The 24,222-nt window shown below is 30.1% G+C and overlaps 1 protein-coding gene across 3 annotated transcripts in view; it reads left to right on the top strand.

Annotated features, from left to right (window-relative positions):
- The window catches only part of LOC117166853 (probable JmjC domain-containing histone demethylation protein 2C), a 345,468-nt gene that overhangs the window by 80,904 nt on the left and 240,342 nt on the right, over positions 1 to 24,222 (top strand). For all 3 annotated transcript variants that reach the window (XM_033351211.1, XM_033351213.1, XM_033351212.1), the window contains exons 2-3: positions 14,403 to 14,648; positions 19,327 to 19,440. In XM_033351211.1, coding sequence (XP_033207102.1) covers positions 14,403 to 14,648; positions 19,327 to 19,440 — 360 coding nt within the window. The remainder of the gene's footprint in view (positions 1 to 14,402; positions 14,649 to 19,326; positions 19,441 to 24,222) is intronic.

Raw genomic sequence — 24,222 nt, forward strand, 5'->3', positions numbered from 1 at the left:
TGAAAATTAAAATTCGAAAATTTTTTCTAAAGCCTCCAGGGGACTTCGTTTTCGCACGAAAAAATGTTATGTGCCCTTATTGCATCCGGACCCACAATTTTAGTTTGGGAAGCAACCGCCGCATATACACGCCCCTTGAAAATTCATAACATTCATAGACTAAAAAATGGTTCAATTGCCCCAGCTAACCGTTTAGCTGGATTTAGTCTTCTAAGAAAATATAGTTGTTTTACCTAAATATTTAGCTGTTTTATCTCAATATCAAGCGGATTTATCTAAAAAACTATATCTAGAATATTTCTATGTGGCCAAATTTAGCTAAAACAGATATTCAGGTGATAGTGATATATATTCTTAGAAAACGAAATTTGGCTATACTATTTTTTCAGTGTATACGTTATTAAATATAAGTTATTAATTGGCAGGTTAAATTATTAACTATCAAAAATAATGTCCTCCGGTCTAGCTATTCAATAATTATTCATTTGTTTAAAATTTCATTGTTTCGAAAAATCGTTTCTTCCAAAAAGTACCATAAAGTTACTAGACTACCAATGAGGCATACAAAAATAACTAAATAGTCCAACAAAACAGTTGAACCCTAAAGCAAAACAGATTAATTTATAACCAAACAGTTGCATTTTTAACTGAAAAAATTGATTCTCTATAAAAGAAGACGAATTTTAACCAAAAACGTGAATTTTTAACACAGAAGGTTAATTTTCTTCCAAAAAAGAAAGTGAGAAAATTCTTTACCAATCTGTTAAATTTTCAGCCAAAAGATTAATTTTCGACGAGAAAGAAGACTATTTTTCAACAAATTACATAAATTTTCAACTAAATAGTCTAAAATTATGAACGTTTTGATTATTTTAGTTTGTATTTTAGTTTAAGAGAGTTAATTTTTAATTTAAAAAAAAAAACAAGTAATTTTCAACCAACGAGTTGAATTGTCAACAAACTATTTAAATTATCAATTAAAAAATCATTTTAAACAAAAAAAAACTATTTTTCAATAAAAATTATAAATCTTCAACCAAAAAATAAACTTTTTAGAAAATAGTTGAAATTTTTCCCAAGGTGTTTAATTTTCAACCTAAGGAAATTATTTTTCAACGAAGCATGTAATAATAGTTCATATTTTAACAAAAAAAGATTTTCATTTAATTAAAAAACAATTTGATTTTACTAACAGAATCGAATTTTCAACAAAATTACGTGAATTCTAAACTAAAATAGTTATTAAACTAACCAAATATTTACATTGTCTACCAGATTGTTAAATTTTCGAGCCCACAATACGAAAGAAAAAATTTTTGCACAGAAAAAGATAAATTTCCAAACAACAAATTTTTTAATCTATAAATAAAAAAACCTAATAATTAAATTTAAAACAAAACAATAAAAAATTTAATAAAAAAGGATAAATTCTTAAACAAAAATTGAATGTTAATTCATATTAATTGAATATTAATTCGCTATTAATTCAGTTCTCATTTATGTGAAAAAACGAGAAAAATAATAGGTTTCCAGAATGTAAAGCCTGTGATAAATAAATAATAATTTTGATCATTTAATATTTAATACTTGAAAAATTTGATGACATTTTTTCAAATTGCACTATTTTTTATCTCTGAAGTGAGTCCGAGGCTTGAGAATATCAACGGTTACCGACCCGGCTAGTGGGGCAGGAGGGTCGCAGAAGCAGGAGAAAAGGACGGTAACTGGTCGGGCAAGGACCCGAGAGAAAGTTTGCGCCTGACTCCCACTGATTGTGAGTTTGAACGCGTGGGAGGTCAGGGAATGCCTGTTTGCGCGGGAACTCACGAAATGCAATATTGATGTTTTGTCTCAAGGTGTAATTTATCATTTTTGTCACATTTTGCTCTTTTTGCAATTGCGGTTATATTTATTGATTTTATAAAAAGCTCTTTAAGAACTGCACCGTACGGAGAGAAAAGCATCTTTTTTGTTTTTAATTCAACAGGGAAAAAAAGGAGAGTCAATAACGTGTTAATAGAAAAAAATGCTCTTAATAAAAAGAAACTATTTTCTTGGTTGAAACAATTTGGTTGAATAAAACCAATGTTGTTTGAATTAAAAAAAAATGATTCACCCTATCCCTTGAAATGTGTCGAAACTCATTAAAGTTCCTCAGAATAGCATAAAATCTTTTATAACATTCGAAAACCTTTGAAATTCCGGTTAATCTTTAAAAATCTCTTAAACTCTTTTGAAATCCCATGAAATCATCGAAACCCTTAATATCTATTTAAACCTAATAAATCCTTTGAAATTTTTACAGATCTTTCTAAATCCACCGAAATCTTTTTAAATCTCTTTCAATGTTTTCATATCTTCGAAGTCTCAATAAAATCTCCTGATTTCCTTTAGAATTCTTGAAAATTCTTTGGTACCACAATATTGGGACATCCTTTAAAATTCCGTTAAATCTTTTGAAATCTTACGAAATCCTCTAAAATACGTGGATATTCTTGGAATCGCTTTAAAATCCGTGGAAATCTTTTTAAATCCATTTAAATCCCTTAAAATACTTCGAAATCTTTTTAAATCCCTTAGAATTTTTGCAAATATTATGAAATCTTTTGTAATCTTATGAAATCATCTTAAATCCCTTCAAAATCTCGAAATCCAATTAAAATCCTCTGATATGCTTTAAAATTAGGGAAAGCAATGCTTAATAAAGCAGTTGAATAAAACGCATAATGTCTTTAAAATGTTGAAATCTTTTAAACTAATTTGAAATACTACTCGATCTTTACACGTGAATCAATATAATGTCACTGAAATGGGTCACTACAATCAGTGAAATATTCCTTATTTTCATTCAGTGAAACAAACACTTTCGAATGATATATTTCATTAAGAAATCATTTTTCTCACTTCGTTAAAATAATAATAATAATGCTTTACTTTAAAACTTAGACGTTACACATAAAACAATATTTTCTTGTATAAAAAAAACTGTTTTCATGAATATAAAGGAAAATTTTGGTTGATTCAACCAAATATTGTATTGACCCAAAATTCACAAATTTTTTGTTTCTTTTGATCAGCCAAATACTCCATTTTCCAAAACTTCAAACAAACAGAAAATTTATTTAGATCAACCAAATATTTGCTTGTCATATAATATCCATACTCTATAGTTGAACCAACCAAAATTTGTTTAATTCAACCAAATTATTTTCTGAATGCACAATAGGTCTCTAAAAATCAAGTGTTAATCCAAAAAGTGGATAAAAGTGATGTACAGTAGAGAAAACCAATTGACATTTACCTAAAAAGATGTGATTGCAATTGTAATTTTCAATGTGTATTTTGTGTACTTTTCAACTGTTTCTCCATTGTGCAACGCCTTAATTCACTTTTTGATGATAATTTGATACCTTGGGATTTATATTCTATTACTTCCCGGAATAATTAACTGATCACCAGGAGAATGACAAAAACTGTGGGATGTATTTCACAACAGCGAGCGCGGCATGTATCGTGGGTGTATACACAAAAGGGGTTAAGCATGTCGACTGTGGGTTCGCGTGGGGCGTGGGAGGGGGAATGTTGTGGTAGGTCGCGGAATCAAAATGGCTGATATTCGGGTCGTCATGGAAACATTTGGAGGCGGACTCTTGATGTCCTCCAGAGGCGGAGCTTCAAGTCGGCGGCCATCATGGTCTCGCTCTCCGATAGGCGTCGACATCTGGCGGATATTAGGTGAACCTTCGAGTCTCACTCCACTTGATTTTCTAGTTCTCAGACCCCAGATTTGCCTCGACCCTCGGGGATGACGGTTTCGCGAAAGGTCATTCCTCCTTGAGCACGAGTCACAATAATTAGAGTTCAACGGTGATTGATTGCTCTATACAGAGTTCACGGTTGCTTACCCAAAGTCATGCTTATAAGATGCATGCACAATGTGTGTATTCGCTTTAATAATTACAGCATATTATTATAATGTTTAATCTTCAGAGCATTCGAAAATATTCTCGAAAACATCGCTAGTTTTTTAAATACTTCAGAAGTAAGGTTATCTAGATCATCGCGAAACATTCTGGATAACTTAAAAACATTAAAAAATCAGTAGAAAGAAGTTTAAAAATCAAAAGTTGGATCAACCAAGAATTTTGTAAAGATGATAACTAGGGATGTCAAAGTTCCAAAATTAAGAAAAGTCTCAGAAATTTTTGAGATTTGTTGGTAATCATGGAAATTATTGGAAATTATAGCATTTAATAATTGTTCAAAAATTTAAAAATATTTTTCTGATAATAAAAGTACTCACAAAATCGTTACGATTATAACCGTGAATTAATCTTTCTTTTGAAAAAAAAACAATCTTTGCCACAGCCATGTACTTCATTTTCGTAATTGAACATAAAATGAGATGAGGTCAGTGAACATTAAAAATCAAAAACAACACAGAATAAAGTAATGATAACATTTGTTGCAGGAAATTTTGTAGAGGCATAAGGTTTTATTCAGACAACTTCGGGTTTTTCAAAACACATGTGTTGTCATGGGAAAACAAAACAAAGTTTAATTGATATTTCGTTAAAGTTTATCCTGCAAAGTTAATTTTTGTTGCAGCGAATCTTTCATCGGAAATCGATGTAAAGTTTATCTTCTATTTTTCATGTGAAAATGATCGATCATTTTTTACTCGCCCCTAAATCATTTGATTGTGTTGGTAAGTGTCTCTCATTTTCCGTAAATTTCCGACATTCACATAAACGTGATTTAGAACCATATACTTTGTCTGGATATGGCTGTCCTTATCTACTCGTCTACCTAAATATGTTGATGTTGCGAATTGCTATGTAAATACAGAGGAGTATAGATAGCAGGAAAAAATTTGAATGTAAATAAAAAATATTTGTTAACGCCAAACATTGTGATAATATTATTAAAAAAGATTTATCAATTGTGCTTTAATTTTTACGTAATTTGTACATTCTGCGGCTGAAACACAATTTTGTATTACATTTATGACATATCTCAGACTTCACGCGATTTCATTATTCCTCCTCTATTCACCTTTTTCAAAAAGTTCCTATTTTTACCTGTTTTTTCGAGAAATTTCCGCTTTTTCTTTAAGTTTTAATTTTATAAGATATTTCCTATGTTTTTTCCAACTTATGCATCATTTCTCAACGTTTACTTTCAAAAATACTTCTTTGAAAAAATTCATGTACCCTAGGGTGCCCAGTCAAATCCCGACTTTTAATTTTCTGGTGCCTTAAAGCAGAACATTCTCGTGGAATAAAGTTATACTGTACTTTCTCAGATTAAAAAAAAAAGAAATATTTTTTTACATTTAATATTTCTTTAATTTGTTATAAAAACTAAACGTACCACTTCTTTACAAAGATGTGAAATATTACGAGATCCCTTGATATTTTTGAAATACTTTAAAAATTCATTGAAGTCTTTAAAATTTGTGCGAATCTTTCCGCACCTTTTGAAATCCTTAAAATCACTTGAAATCTCCAAAATCCCATAATAAAATTCCCTTTAGATCTTTTTCAATCGGTTAAAATCCTTGAAATTGAGAGATATATTTTGAAGTATTACGAGGTCCCTTTTGAATTTGTTAAAATCCCTTTAAAATTAAGTGAAATCTTCAAAATCTGTGGGATATCTTTTCGAATCTCTTAAAATCCCTTACTATGAATAAAAATCCATTACAATTTTTTAAAGGCTATTCAAATTCCTCAAAATCTTTTATACTATTCAAAAGTCCTTTGAAATTGTGTTAACCCTTGGCTTCGCAGTGGGACGTATAAGACGTCCCACCTACTTCTCCTAGATTTTTATTGGATTTCTAGTTCGCGTTGACATATAAAGACGAATGCTATTTTTTTATAAACTCTTGGGGATGTAAGGAGTACAACTAGGACAAAAAATATGTGAATTTGTTAATTACTCATTTGTTATAAACAATTTAAACAATTAAAACTCGAAAATCTCGTTTTTTTACAATAAATTCGGCTGTGTCTAAACTGCAAGTCCTAGAGATCTAAATTTTTTTTTGCAAAAATCTCAAACATTGAACTAAACAATATATTTTTTGCAGAATTTTTCGTAAGTTAGTTTTTCCAAAAAAATTTCCAGAATTTGCAAAAATAGAGTTTTTTATTATGTTGGTCTATAAAAGATTCTGAAAGACAGGGATAACTTCTCAATGAGCATAAAACTCGATTGTGCGGTTGTTGGGGTCGCTGCTTACGATTTTGATGTCAGAATTTTAAATTCAAAATAGCGGCTACATAATGGCAGCCATTTTTTACGAAATTTGTGAATTTTGTTACTATGAGCATAAAACTCGATTTACGGGGATTTTTTGGGGTCGATTATTACGATTCTGATGTCAGAATTAAAAAATTCAAAATGGCGCCTACAAAATGGCAACCATTTTTACGAAATTGGCAAATTTTGTTACAGTCAGTATACAACTCAATTTACGGGGTTTTTTTGGGGGTCGCTGATTACGATTCTGATATCAGAATTACAAAATTCGACGACGCTTAGCTTTGCTTCGCCGATTCCTGTATAAGACGTTCTGCGCACTCTTCTTGCTCACTCACTCTTGATCCGTTATTTTAAATTTTGCAGTACTGACGTCAGAATCGTGACGAACATAGTCGGCAAATTGAACCAATAATTTTGAATTTTTATGTTCTAACGTCATCATGACCATCGTGATCAGGGACCTCAAAAACCCCCCTAGAAGACGTTTTAGGCCAATATAAAAAAAACATTAAATTTAGCCAAATACATTCGCCACATTGGATTCGCCATTTTGAATTTTACAATTCTGACGTCAGCATCGGTATCAGCGACCCCGAAAACATATACAAAGCTAAAAATAACAATATAATGAATGAAAAAAATTCGCGTCTCAAAGGGTTAAGTCTTTGCAATTTTACGAAATTAACTCCATTAAAATTCCTTAAAACCTTTTTAAATCCCCTGAACTCGTTTGAATCTCAAGGAAAAAGAATTAATATTGAATCTAGAAAATATAGTTACGAATAAGGACGATATAATATTTTCTTGATCTATGAAAATATATCTTATCTCAAGAAAATGTGCTAGATTGCAGAAGCTTAATTTTCTTCATTTAAGTAAATTTTACTGAGGCAAGACAAAGTTTCTTGTATCATGAAAATATTGTATAATCCGTGTTCGTACCGATATTTTCTTGATTTAATGCTATTTTATCCCGTATATAAATCCCTCCAAATCCCTTGAAATTTGTATAGTCCCTTTAAAATTAATTGAAATGCTTAAATCCGTGGAAATCTTTTCGAATTTCTTGATATCTCTTAACTCTTAACGCATATCGAAATCCATTACAATCTTTTGAAAGTGATTATAATTTCTTTAAATCTTCTGAAATTCTTGAAATCGCTTAAACGTCTATGTAAAATTGATTAAACTCTTTCAAATTCGTGGTAATTTTAATATTGAATCTCTAATAAATCATTTAAAATCTCCTGAAAATGTGATTGGAGATCCAGAATCGGTAATGACTTGAAATCTTTTGAAATATAAAATCTTTCGAAATATAAAATCTTTCGTAAAAGGGTGACAAAAATCTTTTGAATTCGGACAATAGAGCGTCTGAAATTTCAAAAATCTTTCTTACTAAGTAATGGATGTTCCGTCATGGAATTTGGAGTTTGAAAGTCTGAAATACGGATACAAAGAATCCAACACGCTCCAACAAAAACTAATTTGCGTGCCTATTGTAGAATCGCCTTGGGGAAGGGGTTTTAGTTCTGCATTCATTGAACCGTCACAACCTTCAATTAGTGCCTCCAAAGTGTGCAGATCGTCCAAGCTTTCGCGTCGATTCGACGCGTTAACGAGGGCGCCTGTAAACCGAGCGTGAGAATTGACCCATACCCCGACAGTCGTTAGCTTTGAATAATGCATAATATAATCACAATTACGTTCTTCATACTTATTCATAGAGAGCTTGCTGCGATTTCAACTCTGGCAAACGCGTGCGCACTTTATATATTGTTTTATAATAAAGCTTCGTGGTAGCGAATCGCCGCCAAGTAAAAAAAAAGGGCAGCGAGAATCCTTATCTGAAATAATCTCACGTATTTTTTCAGCTCTCTGTGGATTTTCAATCCAAAAATCCTAGAAAATTGCGGTTTCTTCTAAAATTTTCGGCTTTTCTTTGACTTTTCAGGTATAAACTCTCATTCAGTAACGATACTTGAAGGAAAAGTTAGATTCAATATGACCAGTATAGCAAATTTGGAAAATATTTTAAAAATAAAAAATATATATATATTCTCTTTGATGTTTAATTATTATTTGTTCATAACTAAAAAGTCAAAGCAAAGTAAAGAATTTCAGAAAACAGCAACTTGGTAGCATTACTATAACTTGCCTGAAATATTAACTCACTAAGTAAAAGGTGGACAGAAAGTTCAAAATTTCAGAACAAAACTGAAATTATCTGTAGCATTACTGTAGGAAAAGGTAGTTATAAATAATAGTATTTTGCTCAAGCAATTATTTTTGTTAAGTTGCACTAATTATAACCTCATTCGAAGTGAAAAATGGACAAAATGTCGAAAATTTAGGAAAAACCCGCAACTTTCTAGCATGGTTCAAAGATAATATTAAAATTAATAATAAGCTGTTTGAACAATTATTATATTTGTTAACTTGAATAAATCACTACCGCAATCTAATTAAGAAGGGAACAAAAATTGGACAATTTGAGAAAAACTGCAACTTTCTTGCACCATTTTAAGAGAATATTGTTACAAATATTAATACATTTTTTAAGCAATTATTTGTGTTAACTTTAATTGATTACTGTCTCGCTCTAACTGAAAACTTGAAAGCAAGTCGAAAAATTCTGAAAAAACCCGCAACTTTCTAACTACATTCTAAGAGAAAAGCACTATAAACAATGATAAGTTGTTTAAGCAATTAATTTAAACATCTAATCATTAGAAAAAGTAATATTTTTTGTGTTGGAAACAATCTTTACTAAAATCAACTGCAAGCAAATAATAATGATCGCCGAAAAACTCATAAAATCGAATTTTACACTTATTGGGTTATTTGGGACCCTTATGGGAATGCGCTTAAAAAACTTATTTTTCATTCCTATTCTACGGCTGATTGTGAAGCAAAATTCCGAGGATCAACTCGGCACATGTATCATTGAGCATTCTGAATAAAATGTACGAAAACGTCTCTTTCTTATCGAAAATACGTGTTCAATAGGGTCGTTCAAAAAACGCTTTTCGAGCTACAGGGCATGTTACCCCTCCCCCCCAAGTTTCCATTTCCAGAGGAAATGAATCTGTACTGTTTTACTTGAAAATCCCATTTGATGAACAAGGGGAAATTTTGGATTTTCCAAAAATGAAACTCATGATCCAGTGTTTTATCGGATCGTGTCAAACTTTTTAGGTATTAAAGAGGAGTGTCTGCGAGATAAAACCATACTAATAACTTTTATTTTTACTCCATCTTCACCCCCCCTCCCCCACTGTGCAGTGCCCCAAATATGACCCAAAAATAAAAAATAAACATTTTTACGTGTTATTGTCATTTAAGTAAGTATTTATTCCCAAAAATGTAAAAAATAATCGTGTTCGCTGATCGAAATGTAATAGCTGGTCATTGCTGAGAGTAGTACATTTTTTAAAAACATTGTGTAATTATTTAAACAATTAATTATTGTTTATTTATAACATTTTTAAAAAATGAGCAGATACAATAATTTTTTTTGAATGTATATTGTATAGAAAAATTAAATTAACTATTTTAAATTATTTAAACAAATATAATTTGTTAAAACATTGTTAAAACTATTCTTTTTACAACAATATTTTTAAAATCTTGTTTTCTGAACTAAACATAATATTGAGTGATGTGGAATAAGTAGCAAATTCTACTTTAAGCTTTATTTTATTGTTTATACAATTTTTATCCTTTAAATTTAGTATGGATGGCTTACATCTTCTTTGAAAGGAAATTGCGTCTTTAAACGAATTTACTACGCTTAAAAATCATTTAATATTATGTTTTATTCAGGAAATAAATTTTTTTTTTAATATTTTGGGAAAATAATGTTTTAAACAATTTAAAAATAGTTAATTCGTTTTTTCTATACACTATGAACATTTAAGAAAATAATTTATGTATTATATTTTGTTTCATTTTTTTAAAGTTGTCGAAAAAAATGCTTGAGAAAAAAAAATTGTTTAAACCAGTGGAGATTTGTTAAAAATTAGAAGAAACGTATCAAGATTTTGTAATTATTCAATAAGGACCACACCGAAAAAAAACAGAACATAAACTTTACATCGATTTCCGTTGAAAGATTCTCTGCAACAAAAATTAACTTCACAGGATAAACTTTACACAAATACCGGTTAAACTTTATTTTGTTTTCCCATGACAAACACATGCTTTTTGAAAGACGCGAAGTTGGCTAAACAAAACTTTATCGCTCTTTAAAATTTCCTGCAACAAATTAGATTATCGATTATCAGATTAGAAAATAGATTATTTTTTACATTTTTTGGGAATAAATATCTGATTGTTTAAGTAAGTTACATTTATTCAAACAATCAAAAATTTTGTAAGAAGTCATGCGAAATATTCAAATTGGTGAGGGAGGGTTAAAAATAAAAGTTATTAGTATGATTTTATTTCTTCGACACTCCTATTCAATCACTAAACAGTTTGGGACGTCTCGATAAAGCCCTGGAGTAATTGAATTGATTTTTAAAATAATTGTCGGGTATCCCGCCAAGTATTAGAATGCCTCAAATGGATTTCAAAAATTCATTGACAAAATTTCTATAGAGTACAATTTAAGAAAGAGAGTCTTCTTAGTTACATATTTTGTGATGAATATTTTTTCCAAATTAAACTAAAAAATGGTTAGTTTGGCCAACTATGTATGGTTACCATCATATGGTACTGCAATTTTAGTAGTTGGTATAACAGTTTGATTAAGTGCTGCGGCTTTTCAGTTAGTATTACCAACTAAGAAGATGGTCTTTCGGACTATAATAAAATAGCAGTACCATATTTTTACCAAGTTTCATTTCACAAATTCATTTAGGTTAATCGGTACAATGGTGGGCGACCTCCCAATAATTGGCAAACTCGCAATGATTAGCCACCTCATTTTAATATGCTTATATGAATGAATACTCACAAAGAACACTACTAATAAATAGTGCAGTATGAAGTGCCAACAATTCCGCAAACTATTTGACAAGCTAGTTTACTGCAGTGTGTTTAAATCCCAGAGTATACGTAAAACCGTTGATGTTGAATATACAAGGAATTATATTTTTTAATAGGTACGATATATTTAACTAAAAACTTTTGGATTTTAATCTTTGTATACACTATGAATATAATTTTTTGCCGCTTTGTCCTACGAAGAATCAAAGTCAGTAATCTATATAACCTGATGTGGCCAATAACTGTGTTTCACCAGATTTCAGGGGCCAATAATACAATCATTGGCCTATGCTAATGACTATGTTGTCGTGACCAATCATTGTATTTTTTGACATTATTGTTAATCACTTTAAATATAGATTATTTACTACTTTAAACGCTTAATCTAATATCGTAATTGGAATCTTTATACAAACTATTGTCGATATATGTGTATTTCAGAATTTTGTTTGACGCCAACAGTGTTTTTTTAGAAATGGTTCAAAACTGGAAAAATTTCTTGAGTGACCAATCATTGTAACGATAAGGTATTAGCTGTATTCGGCAGATTCTTATCGTCACAGATGTTTTTGGTTTGATTGATATACTCGGAATAAAAGTCTGGGACACGCTGAAGGCTTTCTCGTTTCAAATTTCAAGAATAACGCGTGACTTCGGAAATGTCGATGTGTATGTGGATCTGTGGATCTGGATATACATTGATATCGAAAACCTTTGAATTATGCATAACACTGCTACTCGTAACGCCATGCTCGTCTTGCCGTGACGCGCCATCGGAATCTGCCCTCTTGATACATAACGGAGAATAGACTCAATCGGAGTTGTTGATGTAAAATCCAGTCGGGTGGAAAAGGCACAATTCAAAAATCCCGGAAATATACACTGCTAACAATTTCCGTAATTTTACCTCACTTTTACTAGACAAAAATAAAGTAAATTTATATGCTAGAAACAGTAATCTCATACATATGAATTGAAATTTATATTTTGATATTAAGGTGGTCCGAAAACGTATTGGAAATTTTTTTATTTTATTTGAAGGCTCTCATTCCCCTCCAATTTTTTTAAATAAGTAAAAAATACACAGAACAAAGCTGGGTTCGTTTTGAGCCTGAGATAGACCCAAAATTAAGGCACAACATTTTCTAGTAAAAAAGAACTTGAATTAACTAAGTCTAGCTTTTTTTCTGTGTCAATTCGTATTTCTTTCTTTTGTGAAAAATTGATATTTAGACGTAGCGCAAACGCCATGAAGTTTAGCACCGTATTTCTGATAAGAAAAAAGTACGTTTTTGTACATTTTTTTATACAATCTCGTCATTAGTAAGCATATCGAGTAAATTAAAATAAATTTAGTTTAAAATTAAACTAAATTAAAATAAATTAAACATTTCTTTTTAACATTAACCATAGAGTAAAAATCCAAAATTACGTTTTGAATTTTATCCTCATAAGCCTTTTTAATAGGATCCCAAAAAAAACCTGACTGTTTTCTGTTTTCTACTGTTTTCTATCAAATTAGTCTTTTTGGCTTGAAAATTCAACAATTTGTTTAACTTTTTTTTCTTAACTAAAAAATCGTTTTTGGTTGAAAGTTCTCTCTTAATTTTAATCAGAAATGGGTTACTAAATTAAATCAGTAAAAAGTGGTACTGATTCTCATAAATAGAAAGGGATCACTGATTTAAATCAGTAAGGATTTTTATTCATAACCAGTAAAATATCACCGATTTAAATTTAGATAGCAATTATTTTTTTCAATATTCGTCTTTTTGGTTAAAGCATTTACCTCTTTTAGTAGAAATTATATCTTTAGTGGTTAAAAATGCAATATTTGGTTCTCTTTGAATTTGTATCAGTCATAAAATTTATTACAATTTCAATTTGTGACTGATTTATATGTATGAGTCAGCTATTTTTGAGTGATAAATCAGAAAGACTTATTAATTTATCAGTGAAAATAATTTAATAAAATCGGCAGATTCGGTTTTGTTAAAAATTCTTTTTTCGTTTAGGATTAATCATTTCAGTTAGAAGTTCATGTTTCCGGTTGACAATATAATGTTTTTATTAAATATGTAACTATTTTTTAAAAATGGTAGGTTTTTCGCTTTTTTGTTTAATGTATTTCGTGTTATAAAAAATGACGTTTTTCATAACACGAAATACATTGAAAAAAAGACTGAAAAACCTAACATTATTTTATTACTATAACCTTGGTCGAAACCTATAAAATCAATTTAAATTGAACTTATTTCTTGAAAATGATACATTACGAATTTAAAGCGCTTCATATTGAATTTATTATACCCTGAAACTTAAGAACGCTTCCGAAACTTTGGTCTAATATGACACGTTTAATTGTTTCACGAAACTTGCTTTGTTTTAGTGAAACGTTTAATTGACTAACATTCCTATCAGTGATTCAAGTTTAAATACAATAACAGTTTTTAAATTCTATTTGAATTTTGCATAATTTATGGATTATGTAATATATAATGTCTCATGATAATATAGTATAATCACTACACGTGTATAAGAAATTTACTCTTTTCTCATGTAAATTGCCCCCATTAAATTTGTTTAGAAAAAATGGTACATATTTTCTGACAGAGTTACAGTGTATAGCATGTACCTATAACGACTTGAAATCGTTCGAGCATTGAATACGAAGATTGTAAAAATTTGTTATAATGCTCGCCTTCGTATAATTTACGAACGCTCGCAGTCCTGATATTATCGGTATTGTAATGAAATCACTCCTATTTACGTGATATACATGTAAATATCCGATCGTTTAATCTATCTAAAGTGATATCCTCCCATTTCAAGGACGTTGATGCATACGCGTAGAGAACGGAGAATTCTTTATTTTATTGAATATTATGCTCTTTATCGGTTAAGTTAGAATTTCAGAAAAACAAATTCTATTACAAATATTTGTGGTATTCCTATAGACGCCATAAAAGTAAAATTATATTTAAAAATATAAGCAAACAATTGAGGGCCCGGATCAAAGAATCGGTTGACACTTTCGGGCGCGACGTTCAGGCGCTCGACCCCTCTAGGCGCTAGAGAGTTCATTGATCCGGTCCCTGAATTCTAATAGGTCTTATTTATAATAATTTTGTTGTTTTTAGGTCTTAGTAGAATACGACGACGTAGAATGGCAAAGGCGAGAGTGGTTGTCACCTCACAGGGATGCAGTGTTTTCTTTTTTCCTCGTTGAAAAGGGTATTTGCTGGGCCGAACGACCTGACCCCAGGCATACCAGTCTAATCGCTATTGACCACCACAACTCCAACAACAATCATCATCTTCGCATCAACGGAAAGTCATTACGGGGTACCCACGCTGCAGCGAACACCGTAGCTTGGCCAGCACTCGTAAGTATCTACATTTAAATATTAAGAAACCTAAGATAAATAAATTTTTTAATTAAACAAAATATGTCAGATCGCGGAAATGGGCGAGTCCGGGTTACAAATTTTGCTCTAGTGCGAAAATATTTTTGTTACTCAGTTCATTCATGTAGCTGTGAATGTGTACGTTTAAAGTTGAATTCCTACTTCATGTGTGACTACACAGATGTAATTATATGTCAATATTTGCGAAACTCAATCGCGATTGTATGTTCATTCGAATTCACGAGGGAGCCATCCTGCCGCTCTGCTTCTCCCTCAAGCATCACGTGTACAAAAAGTTTATCCAAATCAAACGACATTTTCTGTTTGTCAGAACTTTTATTTCATTATGGTAGGCAAAATATGAAAATATGTCATCTGATATATTTTGATAGAACAAATAACTTCTTTAAATACATTATTACTCGTGATATATAGGGCCGTTCAAACACTCCTTCACAATGTACGGGGGGGGGGGGGGCTAACAGGCTTTGTAAATATATTTATTAGGGGGGAGAAGGTGATTAACACAATAATGTGACACTTTTTTCTGGAAAAAATGAAAACTAGTTATCTTTTTTACAAGTAAAGCATCTAAATACAGACTTAACCCCCTTTATTTAAATGGCTCTTTTTCCCCTTATTTTTAAGCAACTTCTCTCTTTTCTACTTTTTTCTCTTAAATGCTATTTAATTTAATAGAACTTGATAAGAAAATACAACTATTTTTTGTTATATTTTTTGTTCAGATTTCATCTCTTTTGATTAAAAATTTTACAATTTGTTAAAAAATTTATCCATCTTGTTGATTATTTATTGTTTTTTTAAAATCAATTTTCGTATCTGCAAATTGAACTTATCCATTTTGGCTGAAAACTTTTCGTCTTTAGTGAAAATTTCAACTATGTTTATCAATTTTTGTATGGAAAATTCATATTTTTTTGTTGAAAATTCATTTTTTTTGTCGTTGAAAATCAACTTTTTTGTTTTAAATACGTATGGTCGAGTTTAAAACTCAACTCTTGTAAATAAATTCTTCTTTTAGCTTAAGAAATTCATCCATTTTCATCAAAATTTCATCCCTTTGGCAGAAAATGCAAAAACATGGTTTAAAGTTGAAATAATTGTTAAAAGTTCATTTTTTGGGTAAAGATTTATAATTTTAATTGAAAACTCCTTTCTTTGGTTAAAAATTTAACTGTATTGTTGAAAATCTATTCCTTTTGGATGAATATTAATTTTTTGAGTGGAAATTTAACTACATATTAAATTTTTTTAAAAGAAATTATATTTTTGGTTAAAGTTTACTGTTTTCGATTTAAAATTAACATCTGTTTTGCTTTCAATAGGAACTGTTACAATTGTCATTAAGAATGAACATTTTTAAATAAATTCAACTGTCTTCTATAAAATTCGTCTTTTTGGTTTAAAGATTCAATTATTTGCTTAAAAATTCGACTTTTTCTTGGTTTAGGTTCAGTTTTTGGTTTCAAAATTCGACTATTCGGTTGCATATTCTACCACTTGGTCAAAATTTCAATCATTTTCTTGAAAATTCCTCTCTTCTGTTTGAAAGTTCAACCATTTGGTTGTCAATGCAACTATTTGGTCTCGAATTTATTTTTTTGTTTCTTGAAAATTGAACTAGTCTCGTTGGAAATTCATCTCTTTTAGTTGAAAATTAATATTTTTGGTTAAAAATCAATTATTTTTTATTAAAATTTAATTTTATAGATGGAATTTAATCTTTTTGTTTTAAATTCTATAATTTTGTTATAACTAATTATATTATAACTAATTCTATAACTTCGTTATAGAATTTCAGTTTGTTGAAGATTCATCATTTTAGTTGAAATTTCATTTCTTTGCTTCCAAATTGATATAATTTCTTGAAAGTATGTTCATTTTATTAGTTTTATTATTTGAAAAATCTTCTTTCTCGTTGAAAATTCAACTGCTTTAGACAACATTCGACTTTTCAGCCCAAAAACTCAACAATTATGGGAAATTCATCTGTTTCAGTGGAAAATTCATATTTTTGTTGAAAAATACAACTATTTTTTGTTAAAAGTTAATTTTCTTGAATGAAAATTAATTTTTGTCGTTGAAAATTTAATTACATGGTTGAAATTTAAACTCTTTTGTTCAAATTATTTTTTGTTTGATGATTAACTATTTTAGTTAAAATTTCATCTCTCTGCTTGAAAAATTGAACTGATTTGTTAAAAATTATTTGTTTCTTATTTGAAAACTAATTTTTTTAAATTTAAAATTCATCTATTTCTTTTTTGGTTGAAAACGTATCGCTTTTATTTAAAAATTCAGCTTCTTGGTTGGAACTATTTTCTTCAAAATTCATTTTATCAGTTGAAATTTATATCTTTTTTTTATTTCGAAATTAATCTAATCCATTTTTTGCTCAAATTTGATCATTGTTAGATGATATTTCAACTTCTTTGTTGAAAATTAAACTGTTTTCTTACAAATTTTTTGTTTGTTTAAAATTGAACTATATTATTAAAATTCGTTTTTTTGTTGTGGTTTGAAAATACATTTTTGGCCTGAGAATTTAACGATACGTTACATTTTTTGTTGAGAATTCATCGTTTTTGTTAAATCCTACTGTTTTTTATATAAAAATTTAAAAATTGTCTTGAGAATTAAGCTTTTTGATTCGAAATTTAAGAATTACTGTTAACTGAAAGTTGAACGATTTATAATACTAATTTAATTAAAATAATGCATCTAACTCAGCTTTGAAGAAAGTGTATAAAAATAAATAAATATTAATAATTCGAAAATGAAGATATCTCTTTAGAGTCCAAAAATAATATCTGAAGTATACTAATGGAATCATGGAAATCCCTTTTGATTCTTCATTATTGAGAAGTGTTTGCTGAGGTAAAGCTGACGAGAGTTCGCAACCGGAAGCAGTGCTGTTCGCATGCAAAGCGTCTATATGTATATATCGCGCCCGAATGATACTTTATAGGATAATGTGCACTTTACTTCTCGATTGCGAATGCTTTCCTCCTCGGACTTTCCTCTGCTCTATCCAAACTTTTAATTATAATTAGCGAACTTTTAATTACCCTCGTCCTTACTTTTTGCCTTGGCATTTCTGAAATTACATTTTCACTCGCATTTACGGCTTTGATAAATCGCGCTATTGATTGAAACTTATGATTCTTTAATATTATATATAAGTGAGTAGAGAGCCTTTCAAAAAGAGTAATATAAAGTTATATAAAGTACATATCTATTGACAAAAATTATGATTAACAGGTTTGATGTACAATGTTCACTTATCATTTAAGATTAAATTTTGACATTAAATACTATAACACATAAATGAGTTCTTAATTTGTATAAAATACGAGGTAAACTAAATTACAGGGATCATAATCCATCCAAATAATAATCAGAAATTCGATATACATATCCATCTTCTTACAATCTTTATACCCCGTTTATTATTATTAAAAAATGAGGACTCAGGGATTGAACCACAGACCTCTAACGTGAATTCCGAGCGCCTACTACTTAATATTATTAACATTATTATTATAGAAAATAAAGTAATTTTCCAAGAAAAAAGGGTAATAAATAATACCAATGCGGGCAATAATTTTTGATTCAAATTCAAATGGTTAGAGTTCCTAATCTTTAAAGTAAAAATATTGAATCTGAAGAAATTAGATGGATTTTTAACTAAACAGTTAAATGTTCATCAAAATAGTTATTACAAGTAGTTATATTAATTCGAAACCACCAATCTTCAACAAAGTAGTGGATTTTTCAACCAAATTATATTTTTAGTCAATAATTTAACCAAAATTTTAACAATTTTTTTAATTTTCTAGTCGAAAAAAGGAAATTTCCGCAAAAAAGATTAATTCTGAACAGAAAAGTTAATTTTCAACCAAATAATTAAATTCTCCACCAAAATAGGTAAATTTTTAAGTGAAAAAATACTAATTTTCTACCAATATAGTTGAATTTTGAAGAAAAAAGTTTTATAACCAAATAGTTGAATTTTATACAAAAATAGTTGAATTTACTCTGGGTTTCAAAATTTTCGAAAAAGATTTTAAGAAATGCTTTCCAACGAAACCATCTTAATAGGAATTAAAATACGTAGAATTTATAAAAATACATTACAAACGTCAAATAGTTCAAATAGAAAACATCCCATTCTTGATCTAAAATTGAAATTACTGAACTACACCAAACTCTCGCTTCCAGTCACCCTGTTCTTAGCCTTCTTAGAACTGCTGGCTCCGCAGTTTCTCAGAGTTTATGTTTCGACCCCCCCCCCCGAAATCAGTCCAAGGAAATTTTAAGGCAACCCCCGACACTGGACTGAAAGCGAAAGTTCGGTGTACTGTGATCCTTGAAACTATGTAGAACTATGTAGAACAAAGATTCTGGCATGAAATTTTTTGGTTCAAGGAAATGATTTTGTGCTAAAATCAATATTTTTCTTAATTGTAAAATTATTTTCTTTATTTTGAAGTTATTTTTGGGTAAATAAACAAAATTATGTTAAAGTAACAATTTCTTTGATTTAAGAAAAATATTCTTTTGAGTGTACCGACATGTATTACAGTTAATATTATGTAATTTTGTCTCATTCTAAGGAGCGTCTCTATAATTTCAGACCTTCTATACACTCGTGGCACGTGCAGAACTTCCGGAGGACACAATGCCTGTGGAATTCATGCAGGATCGACGAATGGATTTCGTCGACTACTCTAGGCTCAAACCCTTCACCGTAAGTCTTTTATTTTATGAAACTGAAGTTTCTAACGTTTATGTGAAACGAAAAATAAAAAAATATAAAAGTGTCCTTACCTAAAATTTTAGACATGGATAGTATAGATTTTGGCAGTGAATAGTTGCAAAAAAAATCTCACCCCCCTAGATGCCGGGGAATGCAGTCATTTTCAACCCCTAAGTCTCAAAACACGAAGAAAAAATTCTAAAATCAGTTCCAAGTTTCTTACCTAAAATGTTAGACATGAATAGTGCAGATTTTGCTAGTAAATAGTTACAAAAAAATGCATCTCCCTACCTGTCGGGGAACACTGTCGTATTATCCCATAAACTTTAAAAATATATTTATAATTTTAAATCTGTTTAATGTATCTTATCTAAAACAAAGATAAAACATGAATATTGTAGATTTTGATGGTAAGTATTCGCAAAAAAAGTTGCATATTCCTAGCTACCAGGGATGTAATTTTTTTCAACATGCGGACCTCAACAATCAATAGAAAAGTTCTAAAATGTGTTCCATGTTTCTTATTTAAAATCTGAGGCATGAATATTTTACACTTTTATGGTAAGTAATTGAAAAAAATCACATTGCTTGCTGCTGGGAAACGAACATTTTTTCAATCTGTAGGTCTCAAAAATAGAAAAAAATCTGCAATATGCGTTTGGCTAACTGATATTTGGTTACCAACTTGCGGAGTGTATGTGTGTGTGTTGAGGGGGTGGCAAATGGTCATGCGCTGATTTCTCACAAGACCCTTTTGGTAACCCTACACTTACCAGCTCAGTCTCTATTTATGAGGCGTGCGTTAACTATCGTTTATTGTATGTCGAATTTATTTATTTACACTGGAACCACGGTTTTATCCTCTCCCACTTATATCCTCTCGCGCTTATATCCTTGCATAACTCTCATCTATATCCGCTTGGCATCCACCATTTTGCAGTACCACGCGACAAACAAGCCAATTAGAGCGCAGCGCAGCCATTTCCCCTTCGCTGAGCAGCATTAGTGGGATCCCCTTCCGCAATTTCTTTTGCTGATTATTTGCACCAGGTGACTGGTAAACCAAAAATTAGTTTAATCCCAATAATTATTAATAGCTGAATAATTTTTACACACCTAGGGATTTTGAAAATTATATATAAAATGAAAAACAAAAATTTATTTTCATTTATAAACTTTGCAAACTTCAGCTACTTGTGAGTGTTTACGTTCTCGGACGACGGATAATGCAGTTCCAGCGAATTTGAGAAAAACGGTTGGTGTACGAATGGGAGGATCTGGAGGAATAAGAGCCGTTCAAGGTTGAATTTCCTCTATGATCTGCCTATACTGATCGCATATTTTGTTTTTATGCGCTATAGGTGGCTACAAAACGCTTTTTTGAAAACAAAAAATTTGTTTCCTTCTAAACTTGGTCAGGACGGATCAGTGCGCGGTATCGAACTTGTAAAGTATTTTAGATCTCCTTTGAAGTTAATTTAATTATTATAAGAGCCTTATATTTTTATATTATTATTTATATATATATATATTCATATTTATAAGTGCCTTATATATCATATATTATAAGTTCCTGTTTACAATGTCCACGAAAAAATATTTAAAAGCAACTTCCAATGTGATTTTGGAAAGTACGTCTATAACAAATATAGAGGATGTGACATTTACAACATCTTTTTTCAGCAGGTAAGCAAACTTTCGTGAAATATACAGTCAGTGCTAATTAGTCTCATTTTCTTAAAAGCATTGATACAGTAAATCTCGGAGATTATTTTAATCTGCAGTTACCCATATTGTCTTTGATCGGAAATGATTAATTAATTTCATTATGTGGTTGAAGTTCTGAACGTTCAAATAAACGCATTTTTTTACTAGTGACTTTGCAAACTAGAAAAAGTGAAAAAAGGTTTGTTAATTTATATTGGAAACAAGTTATTATTGACAAAGAATTATAATGCATACTTCAAATTGCAGTTGAAACAATATTTTTTGGTAAAATTAAAATGTCGAAAAATATTCAGTTCATTTGAACGTTCAGAACTTCAGGTAAATTATTTCATTCAGTCCTTTGTTCTTCTTTCTCATTTTGTTGCAAATCAACATGATACCCAGGATTTGCTGTGATTTTCCAAGAAAATACATTTTTAATTGAATGACTTTAATGTATGTCTCGTTGCCAGGAAGTTGAAAATGTTAAGCTCCAACAAGAAATAACAAAAATAAGATATTTTTTATTGTATTAGAATTAGCTGTAATAAATGAGTAAGTCAATCATGTTGCTCTATTTGTACAAACACACATTGAATGCCAGAACTTGTAAGTGTGTGGCCGTTTAAATCGAGGGAAAAAATTCCTTTTTTTTTCCCGACTGACAAAATTTTTTCACGTTTACTGAAATTTAGATTCGAACTTTTGAAGCTGACAATTTTTTCGTTCGAATTTATAAGAACTGAATTTGAAATTAAAACATTCAAGGTGAAATTGTTTTAAATTTTAAAGTTTGGAAATTAAAACTTGAAATTTATCAATTCAAACGCTCAATAATTGACACGCATAAAATAAAAGATATTAACACTTTTCAATTGAACAGTTATGAATTAAATGCCGCTAAACTGCAAAATAATTTTTTTTTACATTTATGAATTGTACAGTTCAAAATACGAACAAATTTAAATCCATGCTATCATTTTAAATGCTCTAAAGTAATGAATGAATAAACACATTTGAACCTCTCCGGATCAAAAGGGGATACGCGTGGATTCAGCCTGAAAATTATTGTCCAGAAAGTCAAATTTTAAAATCGTTCGAATATTAATTTCAAGGAATGTTACTTGTAGAAAACTTTAAGTTACATGTTTTTTTCTTTTAGCAAATATTTGTAGGTTTTACAGTTTTTTAAGCAATTGATAAAACCTAGATTTTTCGAAAACAAAAAATTGCAATCTTTTTTTACTTTAACTCGCGCTAATTCAGTCAATTTCCAGAATTATTCAACATAATTAATACTAAATCATATTTTCAAGTCTTTTGAAAGTAGCTGAAGAAGTAAAACGTAAATATTTTAATAATCAAAAAAGTTGTTAATTTTTTTGTGAGGCTTTGCAAAAATCATGAATTTCAACCTTCAAGCGTTTCGTTTATCGAGCGAATTTCAAGCAACGAAAAACTTGCAGTGACAAAGTTGTTTATTAAGGGTCAAAGAAGTTTTCTGGAAATTTTCAGATCAATCCCATTAATGGTTAAAAAATTATGAATGTCTTAAACTACAAACGAAAATCTTGACGCTGCTGCCCTATGCACGCGCCTCCTAGGTTACGAACGTATTGCAGCGGACGTGAAGAGGTCTGTCCACTCAGCGCCGCCACCAAGGCAAATTATAAAATTGAATACGCCATATTTTTTTGCTTTTTTTTGCTAATTTTATGCTAAAAAAAATTTTTTGCTCTTTAAACTTCGGAGAAAAGGGTGGCGGTGCTAGCAGGAAGTCCACTTAGCGCCGCCACCTACGAAAACTCACTGAAAATGATTATAATGCGATAAACAATGAGTGGAGAATTTTTTTGCTTTTTTTTTGCTCTATGATGACATATATTACGTTTTCCAAAAAACTACCCCTAAGTCTTACACAACTACCCCCGAGATCAAATAATTTTTCAAAATGGGAAAAATACCTTCAACAATGTAAACATGATTTAGGGCTTCAAATTAATTACATGACACTTGAAAATTTCGCCGTGTTTATAATTTCCCCAAAACTACCCTTCCACGTGAACGTATGCAGCAACACATTTATATGTATGAAAAAAGCATTAAAAATAATTAAACTTAGAAGAAACTGTTAGTAGATATTTTTTTTCTCTTTTTTTTCTCTGCAATAATATATAATGCGTTCCCCAAAAACTACCCCTGAGTCATACGTGCATACCCCTCGTCATCAAAAACGTTTTAAAAGTTGGAAAACCACCTTGAACAATGCAAAAATTATTTAGAACTCTAAATTGATTACATGGCACTTCAAAATTTTCCCCTCTTCATAATTTTTCCGAAAAACTACCCTTGCACGTGAACCTATGCAGCGGAACATATATATGTATGAAAAAGCATACAAAATAATAAAACTTAGAAAACACTGTTAGTTGATATTTTTTTGCTCTTTTTTGCTTTCTGATAATATATAACACGCTCCCGAAAAACTACCGCTAAGTCATACATACTCACCCGTCGTGATTAAAAACGTTTTGCATGTTGTAAATCCACCTTGAACAATGTAGAAATGACTTAGAACTCAAAATTAATTACATAGCACTTTAAAATTTCCCACTTTTTATAATTTTCCTGAAAAACTACTCTTCCACGTGAACGTATGCAGCAGCACATTTATATGTATGAAAAAAGCATTCAAAATAATCAAACTTAGAAGAAACTGTTAGTTCATATTTTTTTGCTCCTTTTTTGCTCTTTGATAATATATAATATGTTACCCAAAAACTACCCCTCAGTCATACATACCCTCCACTCGCCATCAAAAACGTTTTGCATGTTGTAAAACCACCTTGAACAATGTAAAAATGATTGAGAACTCCAAATTAATTACATGGTACTTAAAAATTTCCTTCCATTATAATTTCCACAAAACTACCCTTCCACGTGAATCTATGCAGCGGAACACACATATGGAATGGAAGCTTCTAATGTGTCCCCTAAGGGTTTACATTTTTCTTACACCTTCTCTATTTCTTTACACACCCTCCACACACTTACTTGGTGGTGGAA

Source organism: Belonocnema kinseyi, chromosome 2 (genome assembly GCF_010883055.1).
Source record: "Belonocnema kinseyi isolate 2016_QV_RU_SX_M_011 chromosome 2, B_treatae_v1, whole genome shotgun sequence".
Lineage (NCBI taxonomy): Eukaryota > Metazoa > Arthropoda > Insecta > Hymenoptera > Cynipidae > Belonocnema > Belonocnema kinseyi.